General features: G+C 39.0%; 1 protein-coding gene across 1 annotated transcript in view; it reads right to left on the reverse strand.

The window, feature by feature from the left end:
• The window catches only part of FBN1 (fibrillin 1), a 235,403-nt gene that overhangs the window by 199,650 nt on the left and 16,715 nt on the right, over positions 1-19,038 (reverse strand). Inside the window, exons 3-4 of the mRNA XM_054450928.2 lie at positions 2,971-3,053; positions 685-783 (exon numbers count right to left, since the gene is read on the reverse strand). Of these exons, the coding sequence (XP_054306903.1) occupies positions 685-783; positions 2,971-3,053 (182 nt within the window). The remainder of the gene's footprint in view (positions 1-684; positions 784-2,970; positions 3,054-19,038) is intronic.

Below are 19,038 nucleotides of genomic sequence, written 5' to 3' on the forward strand. Positions count from 1 at the left end.
CATGGGGATGGTCAAAGTTTTGAGGGGCTGTTTATACAAACAAGAACTTCAGCTTCTTAAACAACCAATTATGACTCACTTGCCCAAACCCCCAAAAGAAAAACAATAGAACAAGCAAGAAAAGGCTCTGAAGAATGAACTGTGGATATTCATCTGGCATCACAGAAAGTGGCAAAATTCTGAAAGGAAAAATATGTTTATGCTTCATTATAAATCACCCCCAGAAACTTCCATAATGACTTCTTACATTTTCTTCTTGTAAAGCAGGGGTCTTGAGTCTTAAATAAGTTTTTAATCAGATTCATATTTCAGTACCACAAGGAAGCATGCCTAGATTTCTTGAGCCAAAAATGTTCGTTAAACAACCATTTCATTGAGCACCTTCTATGACGTTTACATTGGAGATACAAAGATGAATAAGGCGATACCTACATAAAAGGCCATTAGCTTTATACTATTCACAGTAACTATGCCCCATAGGTAATTTTCCTATAAAGAGTAAAGAAGCGAAATGAGAGGCCAGATGAAGGAAAGCCTTTCCAAGTATTTTGGGCAGAACAGAGAAGGCAGATGTTCTCGTGAAAAAATGTATTGCAGGAAAGAGGAAAGCCAAAATCAAATTTAGGAGAAAATGGGGTGTAGCCACATAAAATAATATTATATATAATGACACGTTAGACTTACTGGATCTGGAGCCACAGGAAGGAGCTATCTGACCAGATGGGCAAGTGCACATATTTGGCCTCGAACAAAATCCATCCCCACAGGAATGCCGGCAAATGGCTGTGAATAAAACCACAGGTCTGTTAGCACATGGATTTGGAACACGATTTGTTATAGGGGACCAATCCCCAAATGAGGAAACCTGGGTTCTCAGGTCCCTCACGAACTTTGCTGTCATGACTTATATGACCTTAAGCCTCAGGTGTACTCATTTTCAAAACAAGTCTACTGAACTAAATAAACTCTGGCTTTAAAATCCACAACTCCTTTATCCAGTAACGGTGGTTCTCAACCTCTCTTTGCTTAGTCCACAGCACTCAATCCATCAAAAGCCCAGGACAGGCTATGAAGAGAAAACCAAACAAACAAATTAAATCCTGCATCTAAACATATTTATATGATCACAAGAAATATATTATTATATTAACTCTAAGATTTAATGATATAAAAATTACATTATTACTCTTGGGAGCCAATTTTATTGTAAATGTTTTTTTTTGTTTTGTTTTGTTTTTTCAGATGGAGTCTCGCTCTGTCACCCAGGCTGGAGTGCAGTGGCGTGATCTCCGCCCACTGCAAGCTCTGCCTCCCGGGTTCATGCCATTCTCCTGCCTCAGCCTCCCGAGTAGCTGGGACTACAGGCATGTGCCACCATGCCCAGCTAATTTTTTGTATTTTTGGTAGAGACAGGGTTTCACTGTGTTAGCCAGGATGGTCTCAATCTCCTGCCCTCGTGATCCGACCGCCTCGGCCTCTCAAAGTGCTGGGATTACAGGCGTAAACCACTGCGCCCGGCCTGTTGTAAATGTTTAATGTTTAATTTTTATCCTGTTCTGAATTCCATCAACAGTCTGAGAGAAGAATGCTGGAATCTACTGCCAGAGTACTGATTCTACAGTCAGGAAGCCATTCATCCTTTAGAAAAATACTAACATTTGCATACCACCCAGAGACTAATATCATGCTGGTACCAAATGCTCTGCTAGTGGTCACAACAGTAAGTTTAAATGGCATATGATTTATATTTATCAGCAGACTAGCACTTGGTTACTACTTTTTGTCATGACAGGCATGATCTTTTCCTCAAGCTCCTGCACAACCTTGCAAGTGCAAACGTGATATGCAAGGCTAAAAGAGTATACTTGATAGAAAGTGCATTCAAACATCCAAAGAGTTTAGGATGGAAACTGGAAATGACTAAGAAACAAACTGTCAAAGATCCAATAAACATTTATTTAAATATCTGGAGACATCATTTCTCAGAGAACTCTACAGAACGCTAGGAAAGGGTTCTATTATAAAGTTCATTGAGAAAATCCAAATACCATTATATTTTTCTTTTAGTGATCCAATTTTGGTCTTAAACCATAATGTGCCAAATAAAGGAGATGCTTTCTGGTCAAAATCAAGAATTGAGAAACAGTTAAACTTTTTCAGGTCATGAAGCAAATATTGGCCAATATAGTCTATTGAATACTCCACTGACCACTGTCAGCCAAGTGAGAAGGTGAACTAAGTGATTCTTAATGTCTCTTCAGCTCTAAATTTCCCCATTATACTACTAGAGTTTTCTGAAAACTGGACATTATTTCATAGGTACAACAACTGTAAAAGCTCATGAAGGGCAGGCATCATGACTAAATTTGACTCTGGTGTCTCCATTAAAGAACACCTTGTCTGGCATGTGATTTGTCACTCAACATTTGTGGGATATCGGAGAAATCTGGAAGTTTGCCTTGCCAGCAGAAATCAATAGAGGAACCTCTGTTATCATTTGAGATCTTTCTTAGTCTTTCCACTGATCTTCATCTGGTGCTCTATCTCCTCCCTTTCCCCTCTGTCTAAGAGTCAGGTCTGCTCTTGGTCCCTCAATCACTCAAATTCAATGTATAGGGTTTGGTTAGGCCTGTGGGTGGCCAACAAAGTTAGAAATTACAATAAGAAAAGCAGCAATAATACCCTTTCATTCAAACTCCCATCAAAGTAATTAGATAGTCTGTGTAGCCAGACACAACATATGTAAATGACACAACCTTGAGCAAAGCATCCCCGTGACTAAACTTTGACAGGGGTTTGACCAAGTTGATGTATTTCCCAAACTGGAAAGGTAGAAAAGTCTTAAAGCTGGAAGGCTCTACTATCAACAGATTAATAGTACAGTTACAAAGGGCCACATTCTAAGGCTCCCCATGCAACCAACACAACAAAAGAAGGACATGCAGAATGACAAGTTTTCTATTTACTTACGGACAATACACTGATTTCCGCCAGGTAAGGTTTTCCATCCAGGGCAACAGTAAGCATTATAACGTGATCCACAGACATTGGGTCTAAAACAAAAACAGAAGAATTCCATACATAAAAAAAAAAGAAGAAGAAGAGGAAGAGATGGCCAAATAAAAGGAAAAAAATATTCCTGAGTTATAAAAGCAAGATGATTCCTGGCAGACAGATAAAGCAAACTCATGAGACTCAATGCTGGGTTGGTAGCTTGGGACACTAACATAGCAATATCAACAGGGACAGCCCTTAATATCACCTATGCATATGGCCCATCAGGGAAATAAAAACCAGAGATATAAAATGTAGCACATTCTGTCACAACTCATGAAACCATACAAGTCTTAAATTAGACAATAAACTTAAACAATAAATTTCTTACCAATATGGTTAAGAAAGGTTGTAATAAAATCTAACGCACATAAGACTTTACATTTCTACTCTTTGAAGCCATATATATATATTTTTTTCCTATGGCCCATCTCACCTCTATAATTTTACATATTCTTTCACTAAAATTACAGGAATGCAAACTCTGACATGAGTCAGAAAAAATAAAGGCCAAAACATGTAAATATTTCTTTAGCAAAAGTTTGGAAACAGGCCAGGCGTGGTGGCTCACGCCTGTAATCCCAGCACTTTGGGAAGCCGAGGCGGCAGGTCACTCGAGGTAATGAATTCAAGACCAGCCTGGCCAACATGGTGAAACCCCATCTCTACCAAAAATACAAAAATTAGCTTGGCATGGTGGCACGCACCTATAGTCCCAGCTACCTGGGGGGCCGAGGCACGAGAATCGCTTGAATCCAGGAGGCAGAGGCTGCAGTGAGCTGACATCGCACCACTGCACTCCAACCTGGGTGACACAGTGAGACTCTGTCTCCAAAAAAATAAAGTATGGAAACACACTTGATAACAGCAGTTACAAGAAAATAAAATCAGTGTCACTCTGGGTTTCTTGTTTACAGACAGTTCATCACATGTCTTGGAGTAGAAACTCCATTCAGAATCCAGATGATCCACATTTAACAATTTCAGGGAGCAACTAAGTAAGGATCCAATGACTTCTACACTGGAAACTAGGACAGAGACCATAATACACAGAGACCTAGAAGCAACCATTAGTTTTACTTTGCCATATCCTGAGGGCCTAAGCATTGATGCTAGTTGCTGGTGATCAAGGGCTAATAAGGAAAGTCAAATGTTTTGCAATCAATTTCACAAACTAGGAGCAATTCCAAAGCTTACTGGTATAAACACTGTAACCCCAAAAGCATAAACCTTTAAAAACAACTGTATAGCTAAAATGTATTTTCAGTTAGGGTACACTCCCACATTCTCTTTGTATATGTAGACCACGTGAAACAGTACATAGTCCTCCCACATTTCCTCTGAACTCACTACTTCAACATCATGCAGGTTTGGGAACCAACGTAAGGTCTTTGCTATGTCCTTTACTCCTTTTGTTGCTCCAGAAAATCTGGAACACCCTGCAGGGCACCACAGATGCTTCACACTGACAGATGCTGAGGTCAGAAACGGAATTAGGAAGAAAGCTGGAGGAGCCAAGGAAAGGGCCCTAACTCCATACCCAGCAGCCCAGGCCTTCTCTAAGGATAGAGAGGAAATGATTGGATAGAGGTGAAATATGCGCATGATGTTAGAGCCTGTGTGAGCTCAGTATATTTCTGTGTACAATGGCATAATGAAATGTCTCCCTTGTGTGTATATATGTCAAATAATGGACATGAAAGCTTCATATATGAAAAAGATGATGAAAATGCAATGCAGCATTATCATCCTGATGGAATCATCTTCTGACCTAGGTTACTCAGCCAGTGGAACCATAAGGAATAAAGGAAGAAAGATGTTATGGAGAATTTTAAGTCAAAGGCTCTCAACCCTTTGTCCCTCCATGACAAAGTAATGCCTGAAACTTCAGAGTGTCCAGAAGTTCCTGGGGAAATTCAAATTCTCGGAAAAGAAAATGAGAGAGGAAGTCAGGGTAGACAGCTGGGGTAGAGGGGAACACACAAACCTTCCAAACTTTTATTATAAAAGTTCTCTCAATTTGAAATGACAATCCAGGCCAAAGTCAACCACCTCAAACCTTCTCCAGCAACAGCCCATTAGAACAGCTCCGCTGGAGATAGTACAATCCCTACCAAATCCTGGAATAGTGTCAGAGCACTCCTGAGCCTTTGCAGGGTGCCCTGTGGTTGACATAACAAGATTTTTGTTTTTTTTTTTACTGCAATCATACATTGTCTGACATAATATGTCACAGACATAGTGTCTGACAAAAATGTATATGTCGTAACATATACACAAGATGAAGAAGCTCAGAAACAAAGGGTCCAGAATAACTATTTCAGTCCTACAAAGCAAAATATTCTAAAGATTTTCCAAGGTATTTGAAAAAGCATGGTAATATAAACATTCTTTTTTTTTAATGTTTAGAATCAATCTACAGCCAAAACATGGAAGATTTTACAATTTACTATAGTTACAAAAGAAAATGTAAATGTTGTAAACCTTCACAAGAGTAAAAGTAATGAGACAGATGACATAACTCGGGAAACAATTTGGGAGGAAAAGTGTGGCAGTCAATAAAGCAGCTGATCCTAGAAACAGAGTCTTATATATATATTACATTGTTTTAAAATAACCTATAAATAAAAGTTATACTACAACTATATTTTAAAGTTGTGAAGAAGAAGAGAGAAAAAGGGTACAGATACTTTAGTGAGCTAAGTCCCCATCTTTCAAAGCAAGAAACCAATGGGTACTGTTTAAATCTAGATACAGAGGTACAAACATGGTAGATGGTATCATGGAGATGAATATGAGAAGAACAAAAAACAGAAATGTTTCAACCTAGTTACCTTAAGAGATGAGAACCTGGGGAAGCAGAGAGAGAGTTCTCTTGATTTCTTCTCTAATATTCATCCACACTGTTCATTTTAAAATATATGCTCTTCTATTTCCATCATCGTCTTTCACTTAAAGCAATAACTCGACTTTCAAAGTACGAACGTCTTATCTTTGAAACAGGATACTTCTTGTTTCATTCATTCACCATTCCCTTTCATTAGTGCATCACATTTTCATTTCACTGTATTTCTTAAGGTTCTTTATAATTTTGGATTGGACTTATTTTATTTGCATCCTCTGACTTTCAATGAGTTTTAAAACTTTATCATTCACAAGTAATATGTTATTTAATTTCAGTTGTTTCAACCAATACCTTCAAATGACAATGATTGTTTTAATTGTGTTGCCATTCATTCTTAAATCATTCTAAATGCTATGTGATGTGGCTCAACGCAAAGTATTTGAAACATGTAAGATTTCTCCTCTGCTGCTTTTGGTCTTAAGAAACTGCAAACCAATAGAACTCGTTCAAACAAGCTGCGTGACATTTGTTTTACTTATACACAGAAAAAAAACAGCTCTAATTCTGGAAATAAATGAATGTCTTATTGAAGTTGGAAAGAACCAAAACATGTAAACTCTAAATGAGACATGCTGGATTATTTCCATAATAAAAGATTTAGTTATAAGGTTTCAATAAAAAATGCTTGTACAAGAAAGGTAAATCTTTAATAAAGTTACTCTTTCGGGTCAATGAAAGTATAGCATCCATACCTCTTTCTCTTTTCACTTCATGAGCCATCCCCATCAACCCCCATCACTCCAACACAAACACACGAAGTCGGATTTAAAGCTCTGTGCAAGTAGCAATAACATTCAACAAATTTTAAAAAATTAAAATTCAAAGGGGACATAACTTTTTGCTAAGTGCTAAAGACATATTATTTTATTTCATCCTAATAGCAACTCTTTGAGGTAATTTTTATTGTTATAATGTTTAACACTAAAAAAAAAAAAACTATGGCTTAAGAAGGTTAAACAACCTGGCCAAGGTCCCATAGCTTAGACGTGTGTAATGGAGATTTGAACTCAAGAAGCCTGATTCTAGAGCACGCTCTCCTAACCTTATGTTAAGTCAAAAGTGTACTTAGAGGACAAGATGATAGTTCATCCAGTAGCATTCATGGTGACATAAGTAACACAAATCATAGAATGTCCATCAATAGACCAAGGATAAAGCATAGCATAAACTGTTTGGGGGGGTTTTTTGCTTTTTTTTTTTTTTTTTTTTTTTTTTGAGATGGAGTCTCACTCTGTCGCCCAGCCTGGAGTACAGCAGTGCGATCTTGGCTCACTTCAACCTCCACCTCCCAGGTTCAATAGATTTTTCTGCCTCAGCCTCCCGAGTAGCTGGGACTACAGGCACACACCACCACACCCAGCTAATTTTTATATTTTTAGTAGAGACGGGGTTTCACCATATTGGCCAGGCTTGTCTCGAACTCCTGACCTCATGATCCGCCCGCCTCTGCCTCCCAAAGTGCTGGGATTACAGTTGTGAGCCACCGTGCCCAGCCAGCATAAACTGTTTTTACCTGTATTCTAATAGTTTATAGGGGAAAGAGGGAAAATACATTTATATTCCACTTCACCACTGTATGTTACATTTTTTTTTAAATAGCTAAGTCTTTATCTGTAACTTCTCTTACCAGTTACTTTCAATATTGTGCTCTGTAAGAACCCAACTCCAAACAACCTGGGGGATGAGTGAGTCTCAGCAGGTTTGATACTTGGATTCAGTTAAACACAGCCCTCAGAGATCCTGTGGACTGGCAAAAGCCTCTCTCAACGGAGCAAACAGCTGGCTTCTACCACGTCTGACCACATCATTGCAAGACTTGGCCTCTGTGCAAGATGTCTGCAGTGTGTCCACATTCCTTAGCCAGAGCCCACTTCTGCAATTTGGCCTCTTACAGCAAGATAGCCTTTCCGTTTTCCTATGCAAAGTGCAAACTCCTTTTCAGAAAAGGTTAATAAGGTAATAAAAACAAGGTCAGGAGGTTCTTATTTCATATATGTTAGCTTCTCAACATATTTGTTAGTGATTAAACTCTTGGGCAAGGAGAACACTAAGCACTAGGTAAGGGCTAATGAAGCTGACCCTGCTCCATTAACTGCTTTTTTTTAACCTTTAAGGAAAAAAATTATGATTTAGCCCCTTAAGTATAAATCTAGAGGGGATCAAAAGGTATATGCCCTCATACAACAAAGGACACCCAACTTCCCATGTAATGTGTCCCATGTTAATATCTTAACATTCTACTGTTCCCAGGTTAAAATAACTTCCACTATAAAAAATGTGATAGATCATGAAACAATTACAATACATAAATGAGCTGCCTGTATTGTGAACTACACATCATGATTTTATTTGCTCTTTGACAATTTTCTTATCAAGATAAAAAAAGAAAAGACACCTGAGTACTGTCTGATGAAGGGGCCCATACTACTCTGACGAACCTTTCAAATATTCCCCCTTTATTTTAGTGCCTTTATTCTGGCCCTCTTCACTGAAGTCAGAAGTCAAGTCTCCCATTAGTGATGTGAATACCTCAAGTGACTGTTCCAGTCCATCTGCCAGTCACAATGCAACCTGGGTAACAAAACTTCAAACCCTGTTAATGAGAACAGCTTCTATGACCTCCCTAAGCTTCAGCTTGGCTCTCTAGACTGGGGTCCCCAACCCCTGGGCCATAGACCAGTAACGGTCCATGTCCTGTTAGGAACTGGGCCACACAGCAGGAAGTAAGTGGCAGGCAAGCAAGTGAAGCTTCTTCTGTATTTACAGCTGCTCCCATCACTCTAATTACCACCTGAACTCCGCCTCCTGTCAGATCAGGGACAACATTAGATTCTCATAGAAGTGCAAACCTGATTGTGAACTGTGTGTGGGAGGGATCTAGGTTGCCCACTCCTTATGAGAATCTAATGCCTGATGATCTGTCACTGACTCCTGTCACCACCTGATGGGACCCTCTAGTCACAGGAAAACAAGCTCAGGGCTCCCACTGATTCTACATTATGGTGAGTTGTATAATTATCTCATAATATATTACAATGTAATAATAATAGAAATAAAATGCACATAAATGTAATGAGCTTCAATCATCCTGCAACCATCCCCCCATCCCTCCAGCACCCTTGGTCCGTGGAAAAGTTATGTTCCACAAAACCAGTCCCTGATACCAAAAAGGTTGGAGACCGCTGCTGTAGACCCAGAGACTCTTTTCTGGATTGTCTGGGTCGACACTGCTTGGGACATGGGCAATTCTGGCTTCCTCCTTTGAGGATGCAAGCCAGCCAACCACTCTAACCTACTTTGTGCAGTTTGGGATTTTTTTTTATTTTTTAGATGAAAGTAATCTGAAAAGGAACAGAATGAATAACAGATTTTATGCTGGTTTTCAAGAGCTTTATCCCCTTCTTGCCTTCTCCATCACCAGTAGATTGGTGACTATTATCTTTTCCTCCCAAGCCATGGTCCATCTGTTTCTCTCTCCCTCCTTCTCTCCCTCCCTTCCTCATCTCCCCTTCCCTATCTGCCTTTCTTCCACTCTGTCTCTTTTCTTCTCTCTTTAGTTCCTGTTTTCAGGGCATTTAGAATTAAATGTTTTGTTACCATCTCAAACTCAATTTATCCAAGATCAATAGCTCCTCTTCCTGTGTAGCCGATAAGTTCACTGCCAGGTCCACAACCAGGTACATCAGGACTATTCACCTTGCCCACAAGCACAAAGCTGTTCAACAATTTTTTTTTTTTTACCAGCCCAAAGGTTTTTTTTAATTTTCTTGTTCTTTTGTGACTATGGAAATAAAATATGATTAAGAAACAAACTGAAATAATTTATACCTCAAACAATCACGACACGCGTTTACCTGTATAACAAACCTGCACATGTACCCCTGAACCTAAAATAAAAGTTAAAAAAAAAAAAAACAGGAGAAAAGCTAACATTTATTGAAGTCTGGATACTCTACATGCTTCGACCTATATGATTGCCAAATCAACATGTTTTAAAAATTAAATTAACCTATTGAGATACATTTGGTTGTGCACTGAAGGGCTCATGAGAGGGACTCAAGCTGCCTCTTTCCTGAGAGCCATGGTCAGGGGACTGGAGGAGCATGTATGTACAAAGGGTAGTGATGAACCCCACACAACATAAAAACATTGCTGAGCAATCATTTCAAATAGGAAGCACTATGAGAATTCTTAGGAAGGGAGAGTGAGACTACCATGGCTGAAATGATCCAGCTCCAGATATTCCTTACAGAAGATTGGGAAGAGAGATGAAGAGATCACGATGTATGTAATGTTATACATCATTGAGGGTTTGGGAAACAAAGACAAAACACCATAGTTCCATCAGCCTCACAATAATCACTAAATTAATCATATCTATTGAGTGCTTATCCTATTTCAGTCACAGCACTCATTTACCTCCCCACAATACTCCTATGAAATAAGTTATTATTTGTATCATTACTATTGCATTATAATTAATGTGAGGAAGCTGAGCCATAGAGATTAATCCATCTAAATTCATACTGTTAATAAACCGGGGAGCCAAAATTCAAATCTAGTTCCCCATGTTAGCATTTTTTGCACAAGTCTCTGCTTGTTTTGCATGAGTGTTATTACAATCTTCATTTTTTGTTACTTTTTCACTTATGTTATTGTATAAATCTAATGATCATTTTTGATAGATACATAATATTTCATTGAGTGATTTGTACCATCAGTTACTCAACATTCCATTATTGCTGGCTGTTCAGCAATATTTAATGAGAGCCTATTATGTGCCAGGCACTGTGTTAGATAAGAAATAAAACTGACCAAGATGAGCACGTCTAATGCCTAGATCTTGGTTGCTAATACTATTATTCAATAAAAGGAATCAGGGCTCCTGGGAAATGATTCTAGGGCTGGGCAGGAAATAGACAAGCTGAATCTGTAGCATCTTGCAGTGACAGAAAGTATAAGGAAGTGCCAAACAAACATCCACACTGAGGGGAGCATGGCAAGGGACACAGGAGCCAAATGAAGAAAGTCCAAATGGCCAAAGCTAGAACCCTTTTGGAGCAAAATAAAAAAGCAGCATTGGATTACAACACCAAGTAAAAAATAAATATCCATAAGTCCATACTGATAAATAAATGATTGAAGAAATAAATAAATGGGAGAGAAGAGACAAATCTCTTGTGCTTCCGACTTTCAAATAATTTCGTAGATGCTCTGCCTTCCAAAGATGAAGCATAACTCCCCACTCCTTACATGTGAACTACACATATTGACTGTCTTCCAAAGAGTACAGTATAAAGCGGTGGGGGAGTGGAAAATCCTGACAAATCCTATCTCAGCCAGGCAATGAAGAGTTGCAGCAACAATGACAAATCATGTTGATACTATATTATGTGAAACCCTTAATATTATGTGATAAAATATTATGTGAAACCCTTAATATTATGTGATAAAAATGGAACTTTATCTCTGTGGTTTTTTTCCCAAAAACCCATAATTTCAGTGTAATCATGACAAAAACATCAAATAATTCCACTAAGGGCCATTCTACAAAATATCTGACCAGCCCTCCTAAAAACTGTCAAGGTCATTAAAAACAAGGAAAGTCTGAGAACTGTGACAGCTAAGTCATGTCTAAGAAAACATGACTACTAAATGCAGTGTGGTATCCTAGATGGGATTCTGAACATAAAAAGGACATTAAGTAAAAACTCAGAACATTTGAATAAGGAATGGACTTTAATCACTAACTACACGTCAATATTGGTTCATTGGCCGGGCGCGGTGGCTCACGCCTGTAATCCCAGCACCTTGGGAGGCCGAGGCAGGCGGATCACGAGGTCAGAAGATCAAGACCATCCTGGCTAACGTGGTGACACCCCATCTCTACTAAAAATACAAAAAAAAAAAAAAAAATTAGCCGGGCGTGGTGGCAGGTGCCTGTAGTCCCAGCTACTTGGGAGGCTGAGGCAGGAGAATGGTGTGAACCCAGGAGGCAGAGCTTGCAGTTAGCCGAGATCGCGCCACTGCACTCCAGCCTGGGTGAGAGAGCAAGACTCCGTCTCAAAAAAAAAAAAAAAAAAAAAATTGGTTCATTCATTACAAAAAATATACCATGCTAGTATGAGATGCTAATAACAGAGTAAAGTGTCCAGAGTGTACGGGAACTCTCTCAATTTTTCTGTAACTCTAAAACCGTTCTAAAGTGAAAAGTTTATTTTAAGGTAAAATAACAATAATCCTGTCACAATGCAATTATAAACAAAACAGCTATATTTAAAAAGTGACTAAGACACAGTCTTTGCTCTCGAGGATCTTACAGTCTGGGAATACAGGCATATACACAAAGAGTATCTACACAACAGACAAAGCACTAACATCAAGGTCGGCCCGGGGAACTCACGGAGGCCAGAACAAAGGCCTTTAGCTACAGCATGCATGGTAAGCTCAGAAGAGGACTATCTGAGCTATGACTTGATGTTTCCCGGTTGCTAAGGGGAGTCACTAGTTTTATTTCATCCCACTGATGAAATTCCTCTTAAATTCTCCAACTCCATTAGCAAATCCCTTGTCCAAATCCTGGTGATTTCATTGTTGGACTAATATCATGTTCTTTTTTCCTGGCTTCCTAGTTTCTTTCTACTCCATTAGGACAATATGGGTAAGTATCTTTTCATATTCACCATGCTTATTTCTATTCCCCTGCAGCCCAAAGATGGACCTTCACTCTCTGTAATGTTAAACATTTCATTATTAGCTTCAGATATCTACCAGGTAGGCCTAATCTACCTGTCGACTCTTATCTTTACCTATACCTTCAACTTCCACCCTCCTACCCAGCTCCTCTTCTTCACCATCTCAGCCCTCACTCATGCACGCACTGCTATCTTTGACACACGCTAAAACCAGACACTTCCTCCATTTTTATATCAGCTCTTCCATCTTTCCATTTCAATATGTAGTTCCATCTCCCTTAGTGTTCCCTGATGAATCCATCCATCTTTCATACTACAAACACAATTCCAGACATATCTTCAAAAACCTACATAGGCTATACTGTAGTTATATAGTTAAAACAATTATATGTCTAGATCTCATCCCTGAAGCCCAACGCCCCACTCCCTTTACTCCCAAAGTAATAAATTGTTCTTCAAGCACAGAAACAATGTCTATTATGCCTAGACTATCCTGGAGTCTATTTAGAAGCACACAGATAATATTGACTAAAGGCAATAGTGAGTACGAAGTACAATTAACAAAGATTAATATCATCTCCTCAGTGCCAAAAGTAGGCCAGATGGAATATACCACCAACATTAAAATCTGTGCGATAGAATTATTTCTTATAAATTTATCTATTTAAAGGAAGACTATTTAACATATCTTTGAAAGGCTATATAGGCAGTTAAACAGAAATGTATGGTGGTTTTGTGCCTTGATTATTTCACTGACATGCCAGTCATTAACTTATTCTGATCAGTGAAGTTATCCATGTTTATAACTCAGAAATCAATATTTTCCTTTGAGAAAATACAAAATCAATGTAGACAAATAACATACATATGTAAACATTTGATTCTATTTATTTCTTTGGCAAAAGAAGAAAAAAAAATCCCACAAGCAACTAAACGAAGGTTTTCAGCTCACAAGTTGGCATGCATTTTATTATGGCAGATTGCTGCAACTGATCAAGGCCATAGATGGAGCCAGCCTCATGTGGCCAATTCCTACAGACAATCATGACAAAATTCACAGAGTGACCTTCACAGGTTTCTTTGGATGTGCTGCTTGGATGAAAGGTTTTCCCACTGCTAAGTGGAGTAACTCACAGCACAGGCAGCACAAAGGTGTTGCATCAACAGTTTCATTCACTGTGTACCCTCAACTTTTCATGGACATTTTGTGTTGATCAAAAGCAATAGCCCAAGAACTTATGGTCCAAAAATGTCATCACCCTTCAAGGGCATGTACACATGCACCCTCCTCCCCAACACACACATTCTCTCTCTCACATACACACACACAAAGACATACACACACACACACACACACACACACACACACGCACAGCCTAAGATAATTAGGAAACAGAAAGCTGAAAAGGCAGTTCCTCGGATCTGGGACATCATTTTTAGACTGACAGCCAATTTAAATCCTATTGGAATCTTTTATAGGTGGAGTGTATATATTTAAAAAAAAAAAAAGAATTTGAAGCTCAAAAAGCCATGGGATGCACTCTACAGGAAACTAGACAATTGAACCATGAAGACCAGAAGCACAGATGTTTAAAGTACATCATGTGTGCAGCAAGTCAGCACTCTTCACTTCATGCTTCTGGAACTCTGGATTAAGCAGCACTAAGAACACTAAGTCTGCTTGTCTGCTTAGAAAATTACACCACCAGAATGGACTCCTCAAAGTTCTCAGGCAATGATTTGAATAACTTGCTGTCCTAGTGTGTACTGGATCACTTCTCCAAGGGAGGGCATCTGTATCTGGCCTACTGGCGTCACACGTCTGGTTGGTTGGGTAAAAGTTGCTCCCATACATGGGAAGAGGTGAATTTCTTCATGAAGTTTCAACTATTTGACCATCTAAGGATGAGGAAACATTGCTTCCAAATAAAAAATCCAGCTTATCTCAAATGTTTGCTTCTGGAGCATCTGAGAGGATATGGCCAATGACACGATGAGAACATGTTGTCCGTGTAAAGAACTGCTTCCCAGCACTCTGAAACCCCTGGACTTCACCAGTGAGCTCAGGGTCTATCAAGAGCTTTTCTTTGACTGGGATATTCATTCCATTTATTCAAGTTGAAGCCACACTACACTTTTCCAAAGGGTGAACGAAATTTTAGAAATGATTGAAAACACAAAACAAGTGGTGAGGGGATTCTGAGCCTGCACAGAGAGAGGCCGGCCAGAGGCGGAGCTGGGGGTGGAGCTCATGGAATTCCGTTACCACCCACAGAAGCAACTGGGGACTAAAACCATGATTCTTGCCACTTCCCAGAAATTCTCAAACCAAGAGCTCTGTCCAGGGAGATAATATCTTCTGAATGTACTGGCAGCCCCAGGAAGAGACAAGAAAATCAGCCAATGGGGTCAGACTTAGGAGACAGAAAGAATGAGGTCTTTCAGGAACCTAGAGTGCAGGGTGATTTGATACTTGAGTTCCGAATGCTGTCAGCCCCCAATTGACAAAATGGTAGAGGTCCAAAATTTCATTTATATATTAGTATTTAGAACTTGGAATGGCCTGTCCAATAGAAACAATGTTAATAGGTGGTGGTTTGGTCTCCAGACCAGTCAAATAGCACTCCCTCAGCTGCATTATCAGCTGAATAGGCTATTGTGGGCTGGTCTGGGAACTAGACCACAACTTAAAATGTTGTTTCTATGGGAAAACACATTCCACGGCAGGCAACCAGAGGAAAACTTGGCCACTCAAACCCACCATGTCTCAGCTTAGTAAGCTGCCCAGTGATCTGTGAGAACTGAACACCTTAAACTCAGTCAATTCCACACAGTCCTGAGAGGGCAGCCAGAGTCAGAGCCGTCCCAGCCCAGGCTTGCCACCCTTCTGGACCCCCTACATGAGACTATCAGGGCCAATACAGGACATCCACAAGTCCATGAATCAGAGACTTAAAACCTGGAGAGTTCTCATCCTCAATGCACCTGATTTATTTTAAAGACCAGAAGATCCCGCCCCATTAGCAACTATAACATAAAATCAGTATCCTGGACTGGCTCACAGATGGACTTCAGTGAGCTATTTTCTAGCACGAGTGGCTTACACGTGAAGCAAGGAAGCAAGTCCGTTTTGAATCCTATTTGATGACTTCAGTCTCATACCAAAATTATTCAAGAATTTCACCTCTCCTAAAACTGGAAATTGCCAGGGTTTTTTTTTTTTTTTTTGCAAGTTCCTTAAATATAGCAAGTTCAGATTTATCTTTACAATCCCAGCACCTAACACAATACTTGAATCTAAGTATTGTGGTAAATGAAACTCTAAACTTTCATTTACCACTAAGACAACATAAGTTAATGAGAATTCTGTCAGAGTAGTGAGTATTTAATTTATTTAAAAAGGTGGATATGTTTATAAGAAACTTTTAAAAAAAGATCCAGCCTGGGTAACATAGCAAGACCCTATATCTACAAAAAAATTTTTAAATTAGCCAAGATGGTGGCATGCACCTGTAGCTTCCCAGCTACTGGGAAGGCTGAGTGGGCGGATCACTTGAGCCCAGGAGATTGAGGTTAGAGTGAGCCGCAATCATGCCACTGCACTCCAGCCTGGGTGACAGAGCAAGACCCTGTCTCAAAAAAAAAAAAAAAAAAAATGAAAAGTATAATTACCAGTAAGAAATCAGTATCATTTCATCTACTTTTTTAAATTTTAGAAAATTAAAAGGAAAAAATCTAACACATAACAACAATTAACCATAAGTGGAATACATGGGGTACGAGAATGAAATTCTTCCACATTTCAGTTGCATCATTTAGAAACATTTATAGCTACAAAAGCTTCAGAGATCTTGTAGCTCAAACCATATTTCACAGCAGTCAGCAGGCCACGGATCTTTAAAACATTTCTCTATCTAGCCTTCCCATCAAAACAGGGACAATACTGTTGCTCAGGAACAAAAATAAATAAATCACTAACAGATTTTAAGTTTCTATAAAGTCAGAGGAAGTGAGGTAAAAGCATGCACTTGCTGAGATTATTTCATTGAAATTAACACTTCACAATATTAGCAGTCAAAAACTTAAGTTTTTTTTTAATTTTGCATTTGAAACAAAGTTGTAAGCATTTATTTTTTAAGCATTTAGATATCTGGAAAACTTTTAATAAAAATAGTCTAATTTAAATTTGAGGGAATTTCACCAAATCAGTACTTTAGTCCATGTGAAGTCATTCAGTGAAATAAAAATAATAATTAGCAACCATTAGAGAGCTTTAATTTATAAAATTTACTCTTCCCCTAAACCCTATCAAGAAAATGTATTGGTGTGCTCATTCTCAGATGGGGAAACTGAAAATGTGAGAAGTGAAGTAATTTTTCAAAGGCTACACAATGGAAACGTCATAAATCCCTAATTAAAAACCAAAAGACTTTATTAATAAAACATTCCAAGGTTAGTGTTAAAGACTTTTAGATTAGAGATTAGAAGGATGTTTCCATCAATACTCCAAAGAGAACGTATTCTCTTTTTTGTATAAACTAATTTGTATGTCATTTTTTGTGCTCTGATTTTTTTTACTAGGTTTGCAAAATAAATAAATACGACAGCGCTTGGGAAGTGTATTAGCAAAGGAAAACAATGTAAAGAGAACACATTTTAGGAACATTCACTACTATAGATTGGCACTTCTGTTTCTGAAATAGTTTCTGCATTTCCCAGTAGAGAATGAGTATTCTGTCCTGCACCCTCCAGTAAAAACATTAGTCAGCTCTTAACATGCTCAATGTTTGAGGGAGTGGGTGTGTAGAGAGCACAAGAAAGATTCAACATGTGGATAATTCAAAACCTACTCAGAGCTGGCATTGGAATGTGTTAGTACATACACTTCAACATGGGTGTGGCTTGTCTTTTGAAAAGTAGCTCTAAGCAAAACCATCAGGACACGCAGGCAACTGTCTGACCCGGCTTAGGAAGACAATGAGCTGCTCGAAGGCCTGGGTGATCCAGATGATCTTCTAAAAAAAACCCCTCCGATTTCACGTCTCTGTGACTTAATTCAGAGGCTTCTGGGATGTTGTCCATTACACAGAGAAAGCGGTGACTGTCCTCATTCCAACGGCCAGCACAGCTCTTCTCTGAAATCCAACCCGAAAGATTTCCCTCTCAGTGTGAGTGATGCCCGCACTGTCCTCTCAGCACCCTTCCAGCTCCAGGGAAGATGTCACAGTATTTGTGTTTCAAGCTATAATTAAGCAGAGCAGGTGCTAAATGCCAGCGCAAAGCTTCAACATGACAACTTCTGAAGTGGTGATGATGATGTCAAAACAGACAGAAATACATCCACCTTGTATACCTAAAGGGCTTCTAAATCTCTGCAGCAGCACCCACTGACTAAAAAGCAGTTCCAAAAGCCTGTCATTTCACCCAGGATTTTTCTATCAAGTAAGAATACATGAGGCCTTAAGAGAATGACGGACATGTTTCACTGACATGAAACACACGGGTGATGTGCCTGGCACACATGCACATGCGCACATACTATCCCCTACAAACAGTCGGGGAGGAGCTCCTGGGGCAGCTCTTGTCCTTACCTTCCTTTCCCCAAAGGGGACTGGGTGTACCAGTAATTTTCAGAATCTTTCATTTGAATCACTAAGGCTGTACTTGTTCCAATTTCTTGAAAAAAAAAAAAAAAAGAGTATTCCTGAGAAAGCAATGCCGAAATGAAGGTACGAAAATTCACTTCTGAATGTTAAAATCTCTGCAGATATCTTCTTTATTACCCTCATAGTCCAAAATGTTACCAACTTTTCATAAGGTTCTTGCCTGAAATTCCTTACTTTAAAATAAAAACACATTGAGTGCTTCCATCTTGACACTCACAAAAGATCATGGGATAAATGGACCTTTGCAGAATTATTTTCTTCCCTTTCAAATGCCAGGCTCCTTCTGTGTGACTTTTCCACAATTTCATAGCTCATTATAGCCTATCCTTACTGTTAGATATTAAATAATTTTTCTACAACAAAGTCGCGGATAAGAAAAATCAGACCCAGCATATGCAAACATTACTGGCTGTGAAGCATTGAGCCTAAGTTCAAAACTAGGAGTGAAACTTTACAGCATTAGTAAGTCAATAGGAAACGACAGAATTTGAATATCCCCATTCTGCCATCCTAATAAATAGATCTAGAAAATGATTATCAATGGCTGCTAATAACACAAAAAGAGAGACTAGTAGTAATGATGTCCCTCCTAATGGAAGGACACATACCTAATGGAAGGACACATAAAGTCTTCTTGAAAAAAAGTTAATTGAGTTGAATCAAGCATCTAGCTCTAACTAGCAATTCACAACAAATACAGGGGACTGAGAAACATGGT

This window comes from Pongo pygmaeus, chromosome 16 (assembly GCF_028885625.2).
Source record: "Pongo pygmaeus isolate AG05252 chromosome 16, NHGRI_mPonPyg2-v2.0_pri, whole genome shotgun sequence".
Taxonomy (NCBI): domain Eukaryota; kingdom Metazoa; phylum Chordata; class Mammalia; order Primates; family Hominidae; genus Pongo; species Pongo pygmaeus.